The sequence below is a fragment of the Artemia sp. Qi Xiang Cuo genome, chromosome 12 (genome assembly GCF_049724085.1).
Source record: "Artemia sp. Qi Xiang Cuo chromosome 12, ASM4972408v1, whole genome shotgun sequence".
NCBI lineage: Eukaryota > Metazoa > Arthropoda > Branchiopoda > Anostraca > Artemiidae > Artemia > Artemia sp. Qi Xiang Cuo.
In genome coordinates this window covers 40048218-40063715 of record NC_142805.1, presented here as the reverse complement: position 1 = coordinate 40063715, position 15498 = coordinate 40048218, and the positions used below count along the sequence as shown (strand labels likewise).

At 35.0% G+C, this 15498-nt stretch overlaps 1 protein-coding gene across 1 annotated transcript in view; it reads left to right on the top strand.

Moving 5' to 3' along the window:
* The first annotated feature begins 242 nt into the window (after positions 1-242).
* The window catches only part of LOC148946104 (vitellogenin-like), a 190815-nt gene continuing 175559 nt past the window's right edge, over positions 243-15498 (top strand). Inside the window, exons 1-3 of the mRNA XM_089097610.1 lie at positions 243-343; positions 4975-5141; positions 13261-13419. Of these exons, the coding sequence (XP_088953736.1) occupies positions 13405-13419 (15 nt within the window). The 5' untranslated portion in view covers positions 243-343; positions 4975-5141; positions 13261-13404. The remainder of the gene's footprint in view (positions 344-4974; positions 5142-13260; positions 13420-15498) is intronic.

Below are 15498 nucleotides of genomic sequence, written 5' to 3'. Positions count from 1 at the left end.
AAGTTTATGCGATAACTCCTTCTATACGATGTTCCTTGGTCAGAAGAAAAAATAATAATAAATTGTGCCCACACCACTCTTTACTTAGACAGCGCTATTAAGCTGCCTATGATTCCCATTGGATTTGATGCTATGGTGGTTGAGACAGTAGAGATAAGAAGAACACTTTTTTAACTGCATATGACCTCGAGCAAAAACCATATTGAATGAACTTTGATCCAAGAATGACTGTCACTTTTGGCGTAATGTGGTATATAAATGTTGGTAACATATGCAAAAATTAGTATACTCGTGGCAGCAGACATAACCACGATGTATAGTCTCTGTGTTGTGCTGTTGCTTGGTAAGTTAACATTTGAATCAAATTACTTGCTGATGAGCTCTTGCTAATATATTACAGATTTGTTTTCTTTTTTTTATAACAATTTTTATGTGCGAGGGTTTGTCCAGACTCATCCTTAGTCAGATAGAATCAAAACCAGAAAGGCAAAAATTCATATAACGTTTTTTTTTTGCCTGTGATGGTCAGACTTACTTTGAAGAGGGTCACCATTTGGGTTGGGGGGGGGAAGACGCCTCTTCACTCAAGGTTCACAAATTGAAGTATTGGTCTTGGCCTTGGCCAATAAGTAATGGGGTAGACTCTAGGTCTAGGGTCTTCACTGCTACCTTTGTCATACCATTCCATAAAAAGATTGTAATAGCCTCCTTACTTTAAAATGATTGATAGCCCTGAATTTCTGTTTATTTCTTACTTAAAAAAAAAAAAAAAAATCTATTGGGATCTGATGTTAAACGAGTGACCAGTGCTACCGTCAACAAGCTTTAAAGAAACCCAAAGAGTAGCTGTAAAAACAAAAGTAAAGAAAACAAGGTTTTTCGTAGCACTTAAAAAAATAACGATAATTGAGTGAAATAAAAATCATATAACAAGAAATTACCTTTAGTTACTATGTGTTCATAAAGCAATCACTTTTGTTACTCAGTTGTAAACGGAGCATTTATCTTCCAAATTTATTTTTCGTGTTCATTTCTTTTTATTTATTAATTCAAAGGCGCTTAGCACAATATTTATGGCTTATAAAACGAATACACTCAGGGCAACACATGGCATCACTAGATATATGGAAATGAGACAACAATGGAGAAAAATAAATTAGAAAAAAAAAACACAAAATTATTTGGGCGACCTACCAGGTAAAAAATGCTTTTTGTAGATTGGTAAGTTGACAACCCGACGCTTGAATATTTGTATAGTAGTGGATTCCATTACCTATGATAGTAGTCAGCTTTACTATTCAGCAACCCTGTATCGAAAGTTTGAGGGTGGCGAACGTGGTCGGCCCGTTTTATTTGCGTAACCACCAATAAGATTTTTTTGGCCATCTGTATTAAATTTGAACCATATATGACAAATCTAAAACCATCTGTTTCAAATTTTAGCCAATAGTTGGATTTAGTTCTAGTTTTTGTGGATAAAGAGTATTTTTTTTTGGGGGGGGGGGGTACCAGCGATGCTTTGGCTAAAGACATAAGTACCATTTTTCGGTACTCCTGTACTAAACGGACTCTTTTATTTACTATAATGGAAACCAATCACGAAAAACCCGTTTTTTACGGGTTAATTCAATACACCGCTGTAGAGTAATGCAATGTAAAGCGTGGTTTTCATTGCCTATACGATATTTAAACTGTTGTTTTTTGGGTTGTAGGGAGGGAAGGTATCTAGGTTAGATTATGTTACGTAATAATATATGCTATGCTTTACCCCCCCACCCCCCACCCTAATGTGCAAGTATATAGCCCAAATTTGTTTCTAAACTACTATATATACATCCTATTTTATTTTATTTCATTAGCATTAACCAAACTAGCACTATACAAAAGAGTCCGTTTAGTATAGGAGTACCCATTTTTCTTTTCAATAGCTTTATGTCAACCGATAACGCTTCTGATTAGTTCAAAATGATGTCAGGTGATCACTTTCATCCAATCTAAAACCATTCCACGCTACTGTTGAATCAAATTTGGGACAGATGATGCGGTGGAGGAACTTATGTCATTTTTCAAAATAACTGAACCACCTCAGCCTTAAGGCTTTACTTATTCCCTTCTACTGTAATCAATCCGAAAATGCAATGTGTACTGTTTAACATTATTACAACATTAATAGAAACTTCATTCATAAAATTATCACCTTTAACCAAAGGTGTATAAAGGTCAGTTGACCTATTCTAGTTGCTTTCTTTTCTGTTGTGATTCGTATTTTTATAGCAAGTTCGTAAGTTCTTTATAACGCATTTTGAACCGAGTTTGACTTTGTCTCACATAGAAGAAATTAGTTAGCATAATTTTTTTGGTACTGTGCTAAAATCCAGGACACATTCACGATAAAAGACAGCATCGAAATGTCAAACATGCTATTGATAAACAGGTTACCGCTGACTAGTAAGGTATAAACAAAAGATTTCTTACTGCGAGAACTATATTTAAACTTTAGTTTTTTGGGGTTTAAAGGGACTAAAAGGTACCTAGGTTGGGTTAGGTTATGTATTTAATATTTGTTATGCTTTACCCCCCCCCCCCCTAATGTGCAAATATATAGCCCAAATTCGTTTCTGAACTATTAAATTTTCAACCTATTTTGTTTTATTTGATTAGCATTAACCAAACTTCACGTCTCGCATTTGTCCTGGATTTTAGCACAGTACCATCTTTTTTTATAGCTATTGTTTTAAATAAATTCAGATTAAAAAAAGTTAAACAGAAATAATGTGTCATTTACGGATGTACGGAATAATTATACGGAATAAGTTCTGTTAGTTTAAGTTTTAATGTTGTTCATCACTTTTATTAAAAAAAAATTATCCAATTTAATTATTATAATTTATCAAACTACCAGATGAATTTTCACTCTTTTAAATTCAATTTGTTACATATCACACAAATGCCCATTTCGCTGCATCTTTTTTCCTATCCATGATTTATGTTACCAGTGAATAAAGTAAAACACACCTTTTCAAACCTTCAATCATTCGCTTGAGACTTAGTTACAGTTCCCTATCGTGGGATCTCATATAAAAGAAAACAATTAATAATATTCTTTGGCAATAATATTTACAAGAAAATTACAAAGAAGACTTTCTTCGCACAATTAAACCATACAGAAATTAAATATTTTTTCTTTCTAGCGAAAATAAGGAGCAACTTTAAAACCCAAAACGAAGAGAGATTTTCCGTATTTGAGGGGGTCGCCTCTTCTTCAACCTACGCTCTTTATATTAAAGTCTTAAAGTGCTTTAAAATACATCTCGTTCCAATTCAATGGCCCATATGTTTGAGCAGTCTTTCTTAAAGAACTGTGACAAAAAGCCAAACCTTAACTTAAAGAGCGAATGTTTTGGAAGGGACAACCCCCTCTCATATAAAGAACAATTTCTATCCGTTTCAACTTATAACGTTGCTCCTTACAATCAGATGAAAAAATTGTTTCTTTTAAATTTAATTTCTGACCCTTTTTCAAATTTCGCCAGAGAATACCCCCTCCCACCGAGTAAAACTTCCCCTGGAAACTGCCCTGAAAACTTTACTCTCCATTGAAAATTCTCCCCGTGGAAAATTTTACCCTGCAGAATATTCCCCACCCCCTTCCAAAAAAAAATCCGAACATTTCCTAATAACGAATGCTATATAAAATTATATATGCTATATAATTTAAGTATATATAATTTCATATATGCTAAGTTATAATACGAAATCTCTGCAGTTGGATTCTCTGATATGTTGAATCTGATGGTGTGGTTTTCATTAAGGTTGCTCGGAATTTTTTAAAGCCGAATGCTATATAAAAACATGACTAAACAATTGACAAATTGTGTTACTTACAGCCCCATCCCTAGGTGCTTAGGGGGGTCATATCATCACCAGAGGCATAGTTATTGGACCTTAACATCATGCTGAATAAAATGGCTATCTCAAAATTTTGATGGCTATCTCAAAATTTGGGATGTCTTTCGGAAAAAGGGGCGTAGTAAGGGGGCTAGTTGCCCTTCAATCTTTTTGGTCACTGAAAAAAGGCACTAGAACTTTTTATTTCTGTTCAAATGACCCTTTTCCCGATCATCCAGGACTGTTGATTCGTTGAAGCTACCCCGTGGGAAAAGACACAAATAAACACGCACCTTTTTCCGTGACCTTTTTTCTTGCAAAAATTACAAAATACCACATTTTTGTATATAGAAATATGAAACCTCTGCAGTGGAATCTCTGATATGCTGAATCTGATGGTGTGATTTTCATTAAGGTTCGTCGACTGTTTTGGTGTGTTTTCCTGCTTCCTCAAAAATCACACTAATTTTCTCGGGCTAGTAGCTATTGATGGGTAACATTAAACGTAATGAATTTTATATATTTGGAGTTTGCATAAAAAGCCAATCCTTTTAGTGTATCAATTATTATCAGAGTTTCGGTGTTTCGGGTTTATTAGAGTTTCGGTTAATATTTGGCCGTTTTGCTGCTTACAATTCCTTACCGCAAAAGGTTTGACTTATTTTTTAGAAAAGAATACGCCACCTTGTGTCTTACTCAGCTGAAGAAAAATCCATTGGTGAATAGTGTATTTAATAATTTTAGTTTCAATGTTTAATATTATAAATTGTAATATTGCTTAAAGTGTGACCAAAAATCATAATTTTTTTAAGCAGGCTCAGATATTCGAAAAGGAGCAATAATAGGCTGGATTGTATAAATAGTAGGAGAGATTAGGACACAAACCATAAAATACTGGGTGGTTGTGAGGGTAGGGTACAAGAACGCGAAGGTTCTCCCGCATACGTGCATGTAATTTCAGTATTAATGAGTCACTGATAATTCAATGACTCATGTGAAATTGGCCTTCTCGACTTCTGCTCTTTTGACAGTGTTGCACATATGTAGATTATTTGGTATTTTTTTTCTTTTTTCATATTTTTTCAGGAGCTCTAAGCTTTTCTTCTGGATGGAAAGTAGGGTAAGAGCTAGAGTACGGCTACACAGGAACATCAGTTGCAACTGTAAAAGGTTTGGGCAATCAGTTTGCTGTGGTGCAACTCAAGGGAGTCCTTATTGCTCAGGCCGTTGATGAGTCAACACTGACAATTAGAGTGAGTCAATTTTTTTTTAAAGTAATCAGTCAACAATGATCAGATAAGCTAAGCATGAGTAATTCAGATATAATAATAAGAATCACTGGCTTTTGCAATAATTTTCCACCACCAGCAAACAGCTTTTAGACAAAATTTCAGCGAAAATTAAAAAAAACTTGCTTTCGAGATTTGTGTGTAACGCACCAAAACAAAAGTAAGTTGTTTCAGGAGAAGGATACAAGAACTACTGTAATGTCTCAACTTAGGCATAGATTGTGCATTAGCTCACTAATACAGTTAAACTATTGACTTTTTTACCCATTAAGACTTATGCCGAGACAATATTAAGTACTTGAAAAATTATACAGAAGTGGACATAGCTCTCTTTATAAGCGGATTTTGAATTTTACCGGAATTCTTGGGATTTCTAGCATTTTTCTGCATATTTTGAAGTCAAAAGTTTAGTAGACTTTCTAATCACATCAACTTCAGGCACATTTTCAATATTTTTACTTTCGTGACATGGTTGCACCAGTAAAAATCTTCTTAAAATTTTCACGCAGACGTTTTCGGGGAGGGGTAGCACGTCTAAAAACTTATGCCTCCAAACCTTCGCCAGGAGGGCCTCGGGGGTAGACCTTTGCCTCTATATTCCTCTAAAACTGTTTTGATCACATCTTGCTCATATCGTGCAAGTTAAAGAAAGATTAGATTAGCTTTTATATTTTAGCTTAAATTGCAGAGAATATAGCTATTAGGGTACAACAAATATAAAGTTAAGTATGTTTTATTTAATATGGCTTTAATTCATAGCTATCTTGGGATTTAAAAGGATCCATATAATTTCTTTAGTACTACCCGAGGAGAAAATTAGTAGGACTATTAAAGATGTTATTAGTGACGCCAAAAGTTATATCCAAATCCTATATGCTTAAAATTTTGGTAAATTTATACATGTTCATATAATTTAGCTAGGAAAAGAGTGAGTACATTACTTGATGCCTATTTTAATTTTCTTTCCAAATTCAGTAATTGCTTTTAAACTCTCCTACCAAATATGAAGCGAATATGGATATTTTCTTGCGGAAGGTTTGTGTGACTCATGTGATGTGGATACCTCTGAAGATCCGTCCGCCCTGAGTTACATGTAGCATAAGTTCCAAATATATTGAAGGGCAGAAAGGTAATTACGCACCTAAAAATTATCATTCTCATGTCCCATTATTCAAACATACTCACCCAATAAATTCAAGCTGATTAGTGAAGGAAAATGCCGCTCTATCTTTCTGCTAAAATTTTGTGATGGGAAATGGTCTAGGGGCCAAAGTCCCAGTAAGTGCCTCCCATCTATACAGATCGAATATTTTCTCTGACTCCACTATAAACAAGGCACAACGCACCTACTTTTCTGCTAAAAACCTGTGGATGAGAAGGGAATGGGTATCCAAAGGACCAAGAGCCCCTTTGTGCCATGGTTATACGGATCATAATCGTCTTAACATTCTCAAGTTTCCACTTACAAGTCAGAGGTCAGAAGGGGGGAGTGGGTCGAAGGAGCGATTGTCAAATTTTTTATCTCTAATCATGGGGACTGAGAATCCTCGCATTACTCTGACTCAAACTAGGTGGCACATGCCTATTTCTCTATTATAAAGTCAGCATTGCAGACGGTGGGAAGAGTGGCCCTGAAGGGATTAAGGGTTCAGTTTTGCCTCTGTTTACAAGGATGAAAGAAAAAATGAAGGAGAAAAAAAAGAAAACAAAAAGACAAAACCATCGACGATAATTTAGAAGGAAAAGAGGTCCAGAGCCTATTTACGTCAGTAAGACCCGGGAATAACCGCGCGATTCAACTTCACGCCAGGTTAAACATGTCCATCTTTCAACTAAAAAGTTAGTATTTAATTATGTCTTAGAGAGACCATAGGCTCATTTTGCTTCTCCAACCATGTAGAAAAAAAGATTCCTGCATGGTTCCGCTTCAAAAAAGATGCCACATAACTGCCTTTTCAGTAAAGAGTTGGCAGAAGATAGGGCAGATATAAGGAGGGGGACCGGCTCCCTTGGAGACTTCAGTCAAACAAATTGAAAATCCCTGTGTGATTCTGGTTGAAAAAGATGCTACATACCTACATTTTTGCCGAAATGTTCAGATGGGAGGAGTCAAGGTGAGGAGGGAGGTAACCCTTCCCTTGCTTGGGTGCTTAGGGGAGTCTGATCTCAATTTTATCTTCAGGCTGCTTTTGCAGTGAATCGGATACAAGCTCGTTTTGAGCAAAGTCATTATCCAACTTTTTTACAATGTGATCTATAGTAAAGCCACTTGAAAGTTTCAAGATGGATTACTTTCTGAGCAATTTATATCCAAAAAAACTGCTGCAATGCACATGTAAGAGCTCTTCAAGAAATATTGATTATTGTCAAAAAAGTACTTACATTTCGTTTAGTTCAAAAGTTAATTTTTTTGCTATGGGCCAAGTTTTAAATATCACTAATAAGAAAGGAACAAAGCGAACTTTTCAATTTCTTTTGCATTGAGAGACCTGTGAAACAATTCGTGGTAACAAACTGTGAGTAAGAAGTGACTCAGCCCAATAGTAACCGAAACTTTAAAAAACGGAATTTGGATAACAAATTATACACAAAAAAATTATTTTTTAAGCTGATTCCAAATATATAAGATACATTAAGTTTAATATTGCCCGTCAAAAGCTACGAGCCTGAGAAAATTTGCCTAATTTTCAAAAAAGGGAAGGAACATCCACAATGAGAAATAAGATTCCTGGAATTCCAAGATACAAGAAGTCCAGGAATATTATTGAAAATCAGATTCAGTGAGAATCCTACTGTAGAGGTTTAAAGCTCTCATCTGCAAAAATGAGAAATTTTGAATTTTTTGCCGGAAGAAAGATCACAGATACGTGTTTCTCATTTGAAGGGAAATTAAAAATTCTAGTGCCCTTTTCTAGTGACCTAGAAATCGGAGGGTAACTAGCCCCCCTCCCAAGCCCTATTTCTCCAAAGTCGTCCGAATAAAATTTTAAGATAGACATTTTGTTGTACATAGTTGAAAGGTCCAATAATTACGCCTTTGGGGATGATATGACCTCCCACGGTCTTCGGCGGAAGGACTGTAAGTCACGAAATTTGTACATTGTTTACATATAGGTATTTGTTATTGGGAAGTATAAAGACTTTTCCCGTGGGGAGGGGGGGGTAGGTTTTCTAGGGATGGATTTTCCATGGGGGATTTTCCAATGGGAGTGAAGTATCTAGTTGTGAATACTCCAGGGGAAGTTTTACACTGGCGAATTTCCCAGAACTTGTATACAAAATTCGTTTTATTTATCTTACTTTCTCGTTGGCAACTCCACTAAACATGTTTAGATTTTCTGGGGAAAATTGTCAGCGATGCTGAAATTCTCTGGAGGATTTTTACTTGGGAGCATTTTCCTTAGGAGAAATTCTCCATGGGGGGATTATTACCAGGAGAAACTCTCCATTGAGAAATTATCCGCGAGGAACTTTCTTTTGTGGGGAGGGAGGATTTCTAGGAATAATTCTTCAAACAAAGGGGACTCTGTCATTACCTGAAAACGATCAGAAATTAAATAAAAACAAGACTTTTTTCAAATGAAAGTATAGTAAGGAGAATTTTTCAGGCACAATTGTCCGCAAGAAATTTTCCAATGGGAATTTGCAGCCAGGATGGAATTGTCTGAGGGAGTTTTTTCTAGAGGAAAGATTTTACGTGGGACGAGCTTTCCACGTAGAAATTTTTCGTGGGGGGGGGGTATTTTCCATGGGAGGGGAGATAAATTTCCTGGGATTATTTGAAAACGATCAGAAATTCAATAAAAAAGACAAGTTTTTACTGCTGAAAGTAAGGAGCAACATTAAAACCTAAAGCGAACAAAGATTATTCGGTATATGAGGGAGAGTAGCCCCTCCTCAATGCCCCATTCTTTGCGCCAAGTTCGACCTTTTCTTTAAGGACGACTCCTGAAACACAAGGACCGTTTAATTAGAGTCAGAAGTTTTTTTTTTAAAGTACTAAAAAGCTTTAACGTGAAGACAGGGGAATTGAGAAGGAGGCAAACCCCTCATATACGGTGTAGTTTCTTTTCGTTTTAAGCTTTAATGTTGCTCCCTATTTTCGGTAGAAAAAATTTGATTTTTCTTCTTTAATTGAAGTTTAGGAGGCAAATGTCACGCAATTCCTCTGCATCACTCCCAAACCTTGAAAATAAAATAGGAAACTAACCGAAATCATAAGAAAAAATGGCTCGTAAAAGTAGATGACAGCACTTTGAGTCACCAGAGAAAATGGTCTTTTTGTGGAAGTGTAAATATTCCTATTGAAGATTCTAAGAAATCATTTTAATGATGAGTCCAAGGAATCGTCGCATATCTCAAGCACTTGCAATTTTTAGTTTAATTACTATTTGAAAATTCTTCCTGCTAGCTAGCCTGTATAAACCGAGATTGCTACTCAGAACCGCAAATATGGCTCAAAGAAAGGAAAACTTGGTTAAGCAGTTTCAGATAGTCCTTTTTGACCAGACTCTAGACTACAAAATTCAATTTAATTAGGCTGTCTCCAACCGGTGGCATAAGAAAAAAAAAATCAAAATGTTGCTTCTGCAAAACAACTATTATAATACTAATGACACTAACAATACTATGAATAATAATAAGCTTTACAATAATTTTTTTTTCAATTTGACCAAACCCTTTTAAGAAGGTTCATATACCGATTAGAAATCGTTCGTATCGATTAGAGAAAAAAACTGTGGTGCGTTTTAATTCTTCTTCAAGCATAATATAGAATCCATCGTTGAATATATATATATATTAAATTTAAAAAATAAAAACAATTTTTTCAACTAAAAGTCATGAGCACAATTAAAGCTTAAAACGAAAAGAAATTAATCCGTATATAATGGGGCTGTCCCTTCCTCAACCCTAGCTCTTTAAGGCAAAGTCTTGAAACTATCTGAAAATACATCTCATTCAAATTCAGCGTCCCTTGTGTTTGAGCAATCTTTCTTACAGAATTGTGACAAAAAGCCAAGTTTTTGCGGAAAGAGCGAGGACTGAGGAAGGTGCAGGCTCCCTCAAATACAGAATAATCTCTGTTCGTCTTAAGTTTTAATTTTGTCCCCTACTTTCAATTGATTTTTTCATTTGATTTCTAACTGTTTTTCAGATCATGCCAAGAAATCCCCTTCCCTGTTTAGAACTTCTCCTGGGAAATTTCCCGGAAACTCTCCTCCCCATTCGAAATTTCCACTTTGGAAAATCCTTCCCCTCTCCTAGAAAAAATACCCCGAAAAAAAGTTTCGTGTATTTCCTAATAGCAAATACTATATGTGAAAAAAGAGCAAAATTGTAAAGCTTACAGCCCTCACCACGGGACTATTTGGGGTCACTTCATCTCTAAAGGCATAGTTATCGGACCTTTCAACTATGCTGAATCAAATGGCTATGTCAAAATTTGATTAGATGACTCTAGAGAAAAAATAGTGTGGGAGGGTGGCTACTTGCCCTCCAACTTTTTGGTACCATAAAATAGGAACAATAACTTTTGATTCTCGATCAGATGAACCTTTCCCGATCTTCTAGGATAATTTTTTCAATACGATCACCCCTGGAAGAAAAAAAAAACACAAACAAACAAACAAATAAAACACATCCGTGATCTTCTGTCAAAAAATACAAAACTCTACCTTTTTGTATATAGGAGCTTCAAACCTCTGCACTACAATTTTCTGATATACTTTTTCTAGTTGTGTGATTTTCATTACGATTATTAAACTTTTTGAAGGTGTTTCCCCCCTTCTTAGTAATCAGGCAAGTTTTCTCAGGCTCGTAGCTTTTAGCGGGTAACACTAAACTCATTGGACTTTCCATATTTGAAATCAGAATAAAAAATAAATTCTGTTGGTGGATCTGTTGTTATCAAAATTCTGTTTTTTAGAGTTTTGGTTACTATTAGCCGAGTCACTCCTTACTTACAGTTTGCTACAACGAACTATTTGAATAATTTGGTTATAACTGTTTTTGCAGCCCAACTCTAGTCTTTCTTGAAAGATCTATCTTGATAATACAGCTTTCAAGAACCTAAAAGATGTTATAATTTTGTGACAATAATTTGAGCAAGGACATTGGACTATATATTACTTTGTACTTTTAGACTGTTTTTAAACTTTTTGTGGTAACGAACTGTAAGTAAGGATCGACCCGGCTCAATGGTAACCGAAACTCTAAAAAACGAAATTTTGATACCTATAAATACATAAAAAGAATCTGATTTTAATGCTGATTTCAAATATATAAGTTTCATCAAGTTTAGTCTTACCCATCAAAAGTTACGCGCCTGAGAAAATTTGGCTGATTTTAGAAAAAGGGGGAAAGACCCCCTAAAAATTATAGAACCTTAATGAAAATCACACCATCATATTCAGCGTATATGAGAACCCTACTGTAGAGGTTTCAAGCACCTATTTACAGAAACGTGGAATTTTTCATTTTTTTTTCCTAGAAGAAAGATCAAGGATGCGTGTTTATTTGTTTTTTGGTTGTTTTTTTTTCCCAGGGGTTATCGTATCGACCCAGTGGCCCTAGAATATCGTGGTAGGGCTCATTCAAACGGAAATTAAAAGTTCTAGCACCCTTTTTAAGTGACCAAAAAAATTGGAGGGCAACTTGGCCCCCTCCCACGCTCATTTTTTCCCAAAGTCACCCGATTAAAATTTGATAGCCATTTTGTTCAGCATGGTCGGAAATATGATAACTATGTCTTTTAGGATGACTTAATCCTCTGAAGTCCCCGGGGGGAGGGCTGAAAGTTATAAGCTTTACCCAATGTTAACATAATAATAGTATTGGTTATTGGGAAGTATACAGACGTTTTCAGGGGGGATTTTTCTGGTAGGTGGGGGGGTGGGTCGGGGGTTATATGGGAGGATCTTTCCATGAGGGATGTTTTCATGGGGGAAGGGACATTGCTATGAAGGGGGCGCCGGATTTTTATCATTATTAAAGAAAAATATCAGAAATTAAATTAAAAAAACAAGCTTTTGAACTGAAAGTAAGGAGCAACATCAAAACTTAAAACGATCAGAAATTATTACGTATAATATTGGGTTCACCCCCTAGTCAATACCTCGCTCTTTAAGCCAACGATTTTTTAGTACTTTCATAAGAGCTATTTATTCTAATTAACGGCCTTTGTGATTAAGGGGTCATTTCAAAGATTTGGAGCAAGATTCGAACTTTAGCTTAAAGAACAGGGTATTGACTAGGGGGCGAACCGCCTAATGTACGTATTAAAAATCCATGAATATAGAAGTTTGTTACGTAAGTTGATTTGTAAGTTACGTATATTTATTACTAATAAAAACGTTCGTAAATAAAAATGAAACAAGTTTCGAGAAAGCCATTTAACCAGATAAAAGTAAAATAAATATGAAAATTTTGTTTTAATTATTCATGTACGGTTTATTATTTAAAACCTGCTATTATTTAAAAATTATTCAAAACCTGCATTAATTCAAAAACGTTCAAAAATTAAATAGAAAAAACAAGTTTTTTAACTGAAAGTAATGAACGACGTTAAAACTTAAGACGATCAGAAATTATTCCGTATATGAAAGGAGCTGTCCCCTCCTCAATGCCTCGCTCTTTACGCTAAATTTTGACTTTCTCACAACTCTATTTTTTTAAACAATAAAAAACTTTAGCGTAAAGAGCGAGGCGTTAAGGAGGGGACAGCCCCTTAGTTATACGGAATAATTTCTGTTCGTTTTAAGGTTTAACGTCGTTTCTTACTTTCAGTTAAAAAAAAATAGTTTTTTCTATTTATTTAATTACTTTTAAGGACGAAGAACGTAGTTACTGCTTTCGCTGTTTTTGTAGATTTTTTTTCTTGATGGGTGGTAGCCTATGTACTTCAGTAATGGCAGGAGGGAAAAATTCAAAATTTTTTCTGGAATTAGGATCTTGAAACTGATAGAAATACTTCCTCTAAAGGTTGGATAATTTCAACAACTGTACCAGAAAGACTAATGGCATGAGTTGAGAAAATACGAGACTTTCCTTGGTAAATTATCATTTTTTTTTTTTTTTTTTTTAGTTAAGTAGAGTGTCTGCTTATTCTCTTCCCAAATTTGTTGGTGATTTGGCCAATATTTATGATGCTGTTTATGATGTTGAGGAGCAGTCCGTAAAACTAGAGGTTTCAGATAATGAAGCAATAGAAAGACCTTTCCAAGTCTGTATGCAAAACGGAACGGTAGGTATCCTTTTTACTTGATGTTTTGTTCAAACTTTTACTGTTAAGTGGAGGTAATTGAAAATGGATGCCAGAAAAAAAAAAACTGTGAACCCTTAAAGTCACGTATGTTAAAATTTTTTTAAGCTTGCTGGTATTTGGAATTGAGCTATTCGTTTTTCAAATTTGATAATAATAGCAAAAAAGACAAAGAATATACATTGTTCGTTTAAAATTGAGTACCAGGGGACCAAGCTTCGCTCGGTGAAGTGAATTTTTGACATAAAAACAGTTTCTAGTGTATTCCTCCATCACGGAAATGCAATCCCCCATAATCACAATTTACACACGATAAAACCTTTTTTTTGTATTTTTTAGATTTAGTTGCATTAACTTTCATTTTTTTGTCTAGTCAATTCGTAAATTAGTGCCCTGAAATATACAAAGGAAAAACAAACGTACTTTGCTAAAAATTCATAACATTATTTTTAGTTGAATATTTTGCTAAGATCACTCTCAAAATTCAATTAACCGGTTCTGCCAAACGATCAAATACAATGGAGATCGAAATTAAGGCTCTTTGGTACTTTGAAGAACCACCCTATCTTGTCAATTAAACACTTTTTTGGTTTGTGTGGCCAAACTATTTGGAATTGATTAGGGGTCTTTCCATACTTTTTATAGCTTTAATAAAAGATCCGAATAAGCGACAGGAAACTAAAAGCCAACACCTACTTTCCTGAAAATCTTATAAAAACAATTTAAAGTCTCTTGTTCTGTGCCAGAGATAGAGATATTCAGAATTAATGACGCTTGCAACATTAGAAATTGTTTTGTTTTTTAATCAACAGAGCAGAAGTTTCTTTTTTAAGTTCAGGAAAGGGGAGCCCCATATTCTTGTACACCTGCTTGGAAAACATTAAAAATCAGCTCAAAAGAAGTCTCATTGAATAATTTGACAGCTTTGGAAGTTCCCTGGTGTGCTAACTGTTTTGATTGGGATCTTTACGGACATATAATGCATATTATTTACGCTTTACGTACATTGATTTGACAATTGTTTTGCGTGACAATTAGTAAAATATTGTAGGTTTCTTTTGTTTTAAGCTATCCTTTTGTTAGATTTTCTAACTGTCGGCAAATCTAAGATCCCCCACCTATTTTTACCAAAATTGCTTCGGAAGCTCCCTATGGTGCTGGAAAAATTTGCTAATGCGTCCTTTGTCTTTGAGACTGTCAGTCGACTCTGAGACTCGCAAAATGATTTTTTTGGCATCAAACGTCAAACTACGTATGGACCCAAAGAGAGTAAATGGTATAATATATGAAAAATAAAATCAAATAGGTGAAGAAACGAGGATTTTGTCAGCCAGTGGAAAAATATGAAAACAAAAACAAGCAAAAATTTGGACAAGGACCTCCGCCAAGTCGTCCTCAGTGCTAAAAAAAAAAAACAATCAAACAAAATCTAACATTTCGAAATGAACCTAGCAAGAGCAGAATAGATACTGAATAAAAAAACAACCAGATGTAAATGAAAGAAAATTCACCAATTGGACTGAATAAGTATTTTTTGCCTGGCAATAGACTACCAAAACATTGCTAGTTTTTATCCAAGTCACATGCATTAAATGACTTATTAATGCCACTGCAATGGTCTTATGGGTGACTCTTTACTCAAAATCCTATTTTTTGTGAAAAAAGTTTCCATTTAGAACGTAAGAGTATGTTTTTCTATTAAAGCACTAAGATATTATGCTCACAATGGATATCCTTCTTTGAGGCAAACCCAGTACTTGATTTATTTGTCTCAAAGAAATACATATTGTCAGGTCGCTATGACTTGCCGACGAGGATTGTGAGCCTATGCTCCATACCGCGAGGATAGGGAGCTGTTATTAGTCCAGAGAGGCAGCCTTAGCAAATGTTTCGCATACTTGTAGAAACACTTCCGTATATCCTTAATATCTGAAGTAGTAAGAAGAGACCAAAATGGTGCAAGGGCAAGTGGATGCTGAACAGCAAATGCATTATAAACGCTAGCTAAGATACGGCGGTTAAATTTAAGCTTTAACGCAACTAGTAAACTATAAGCATTCC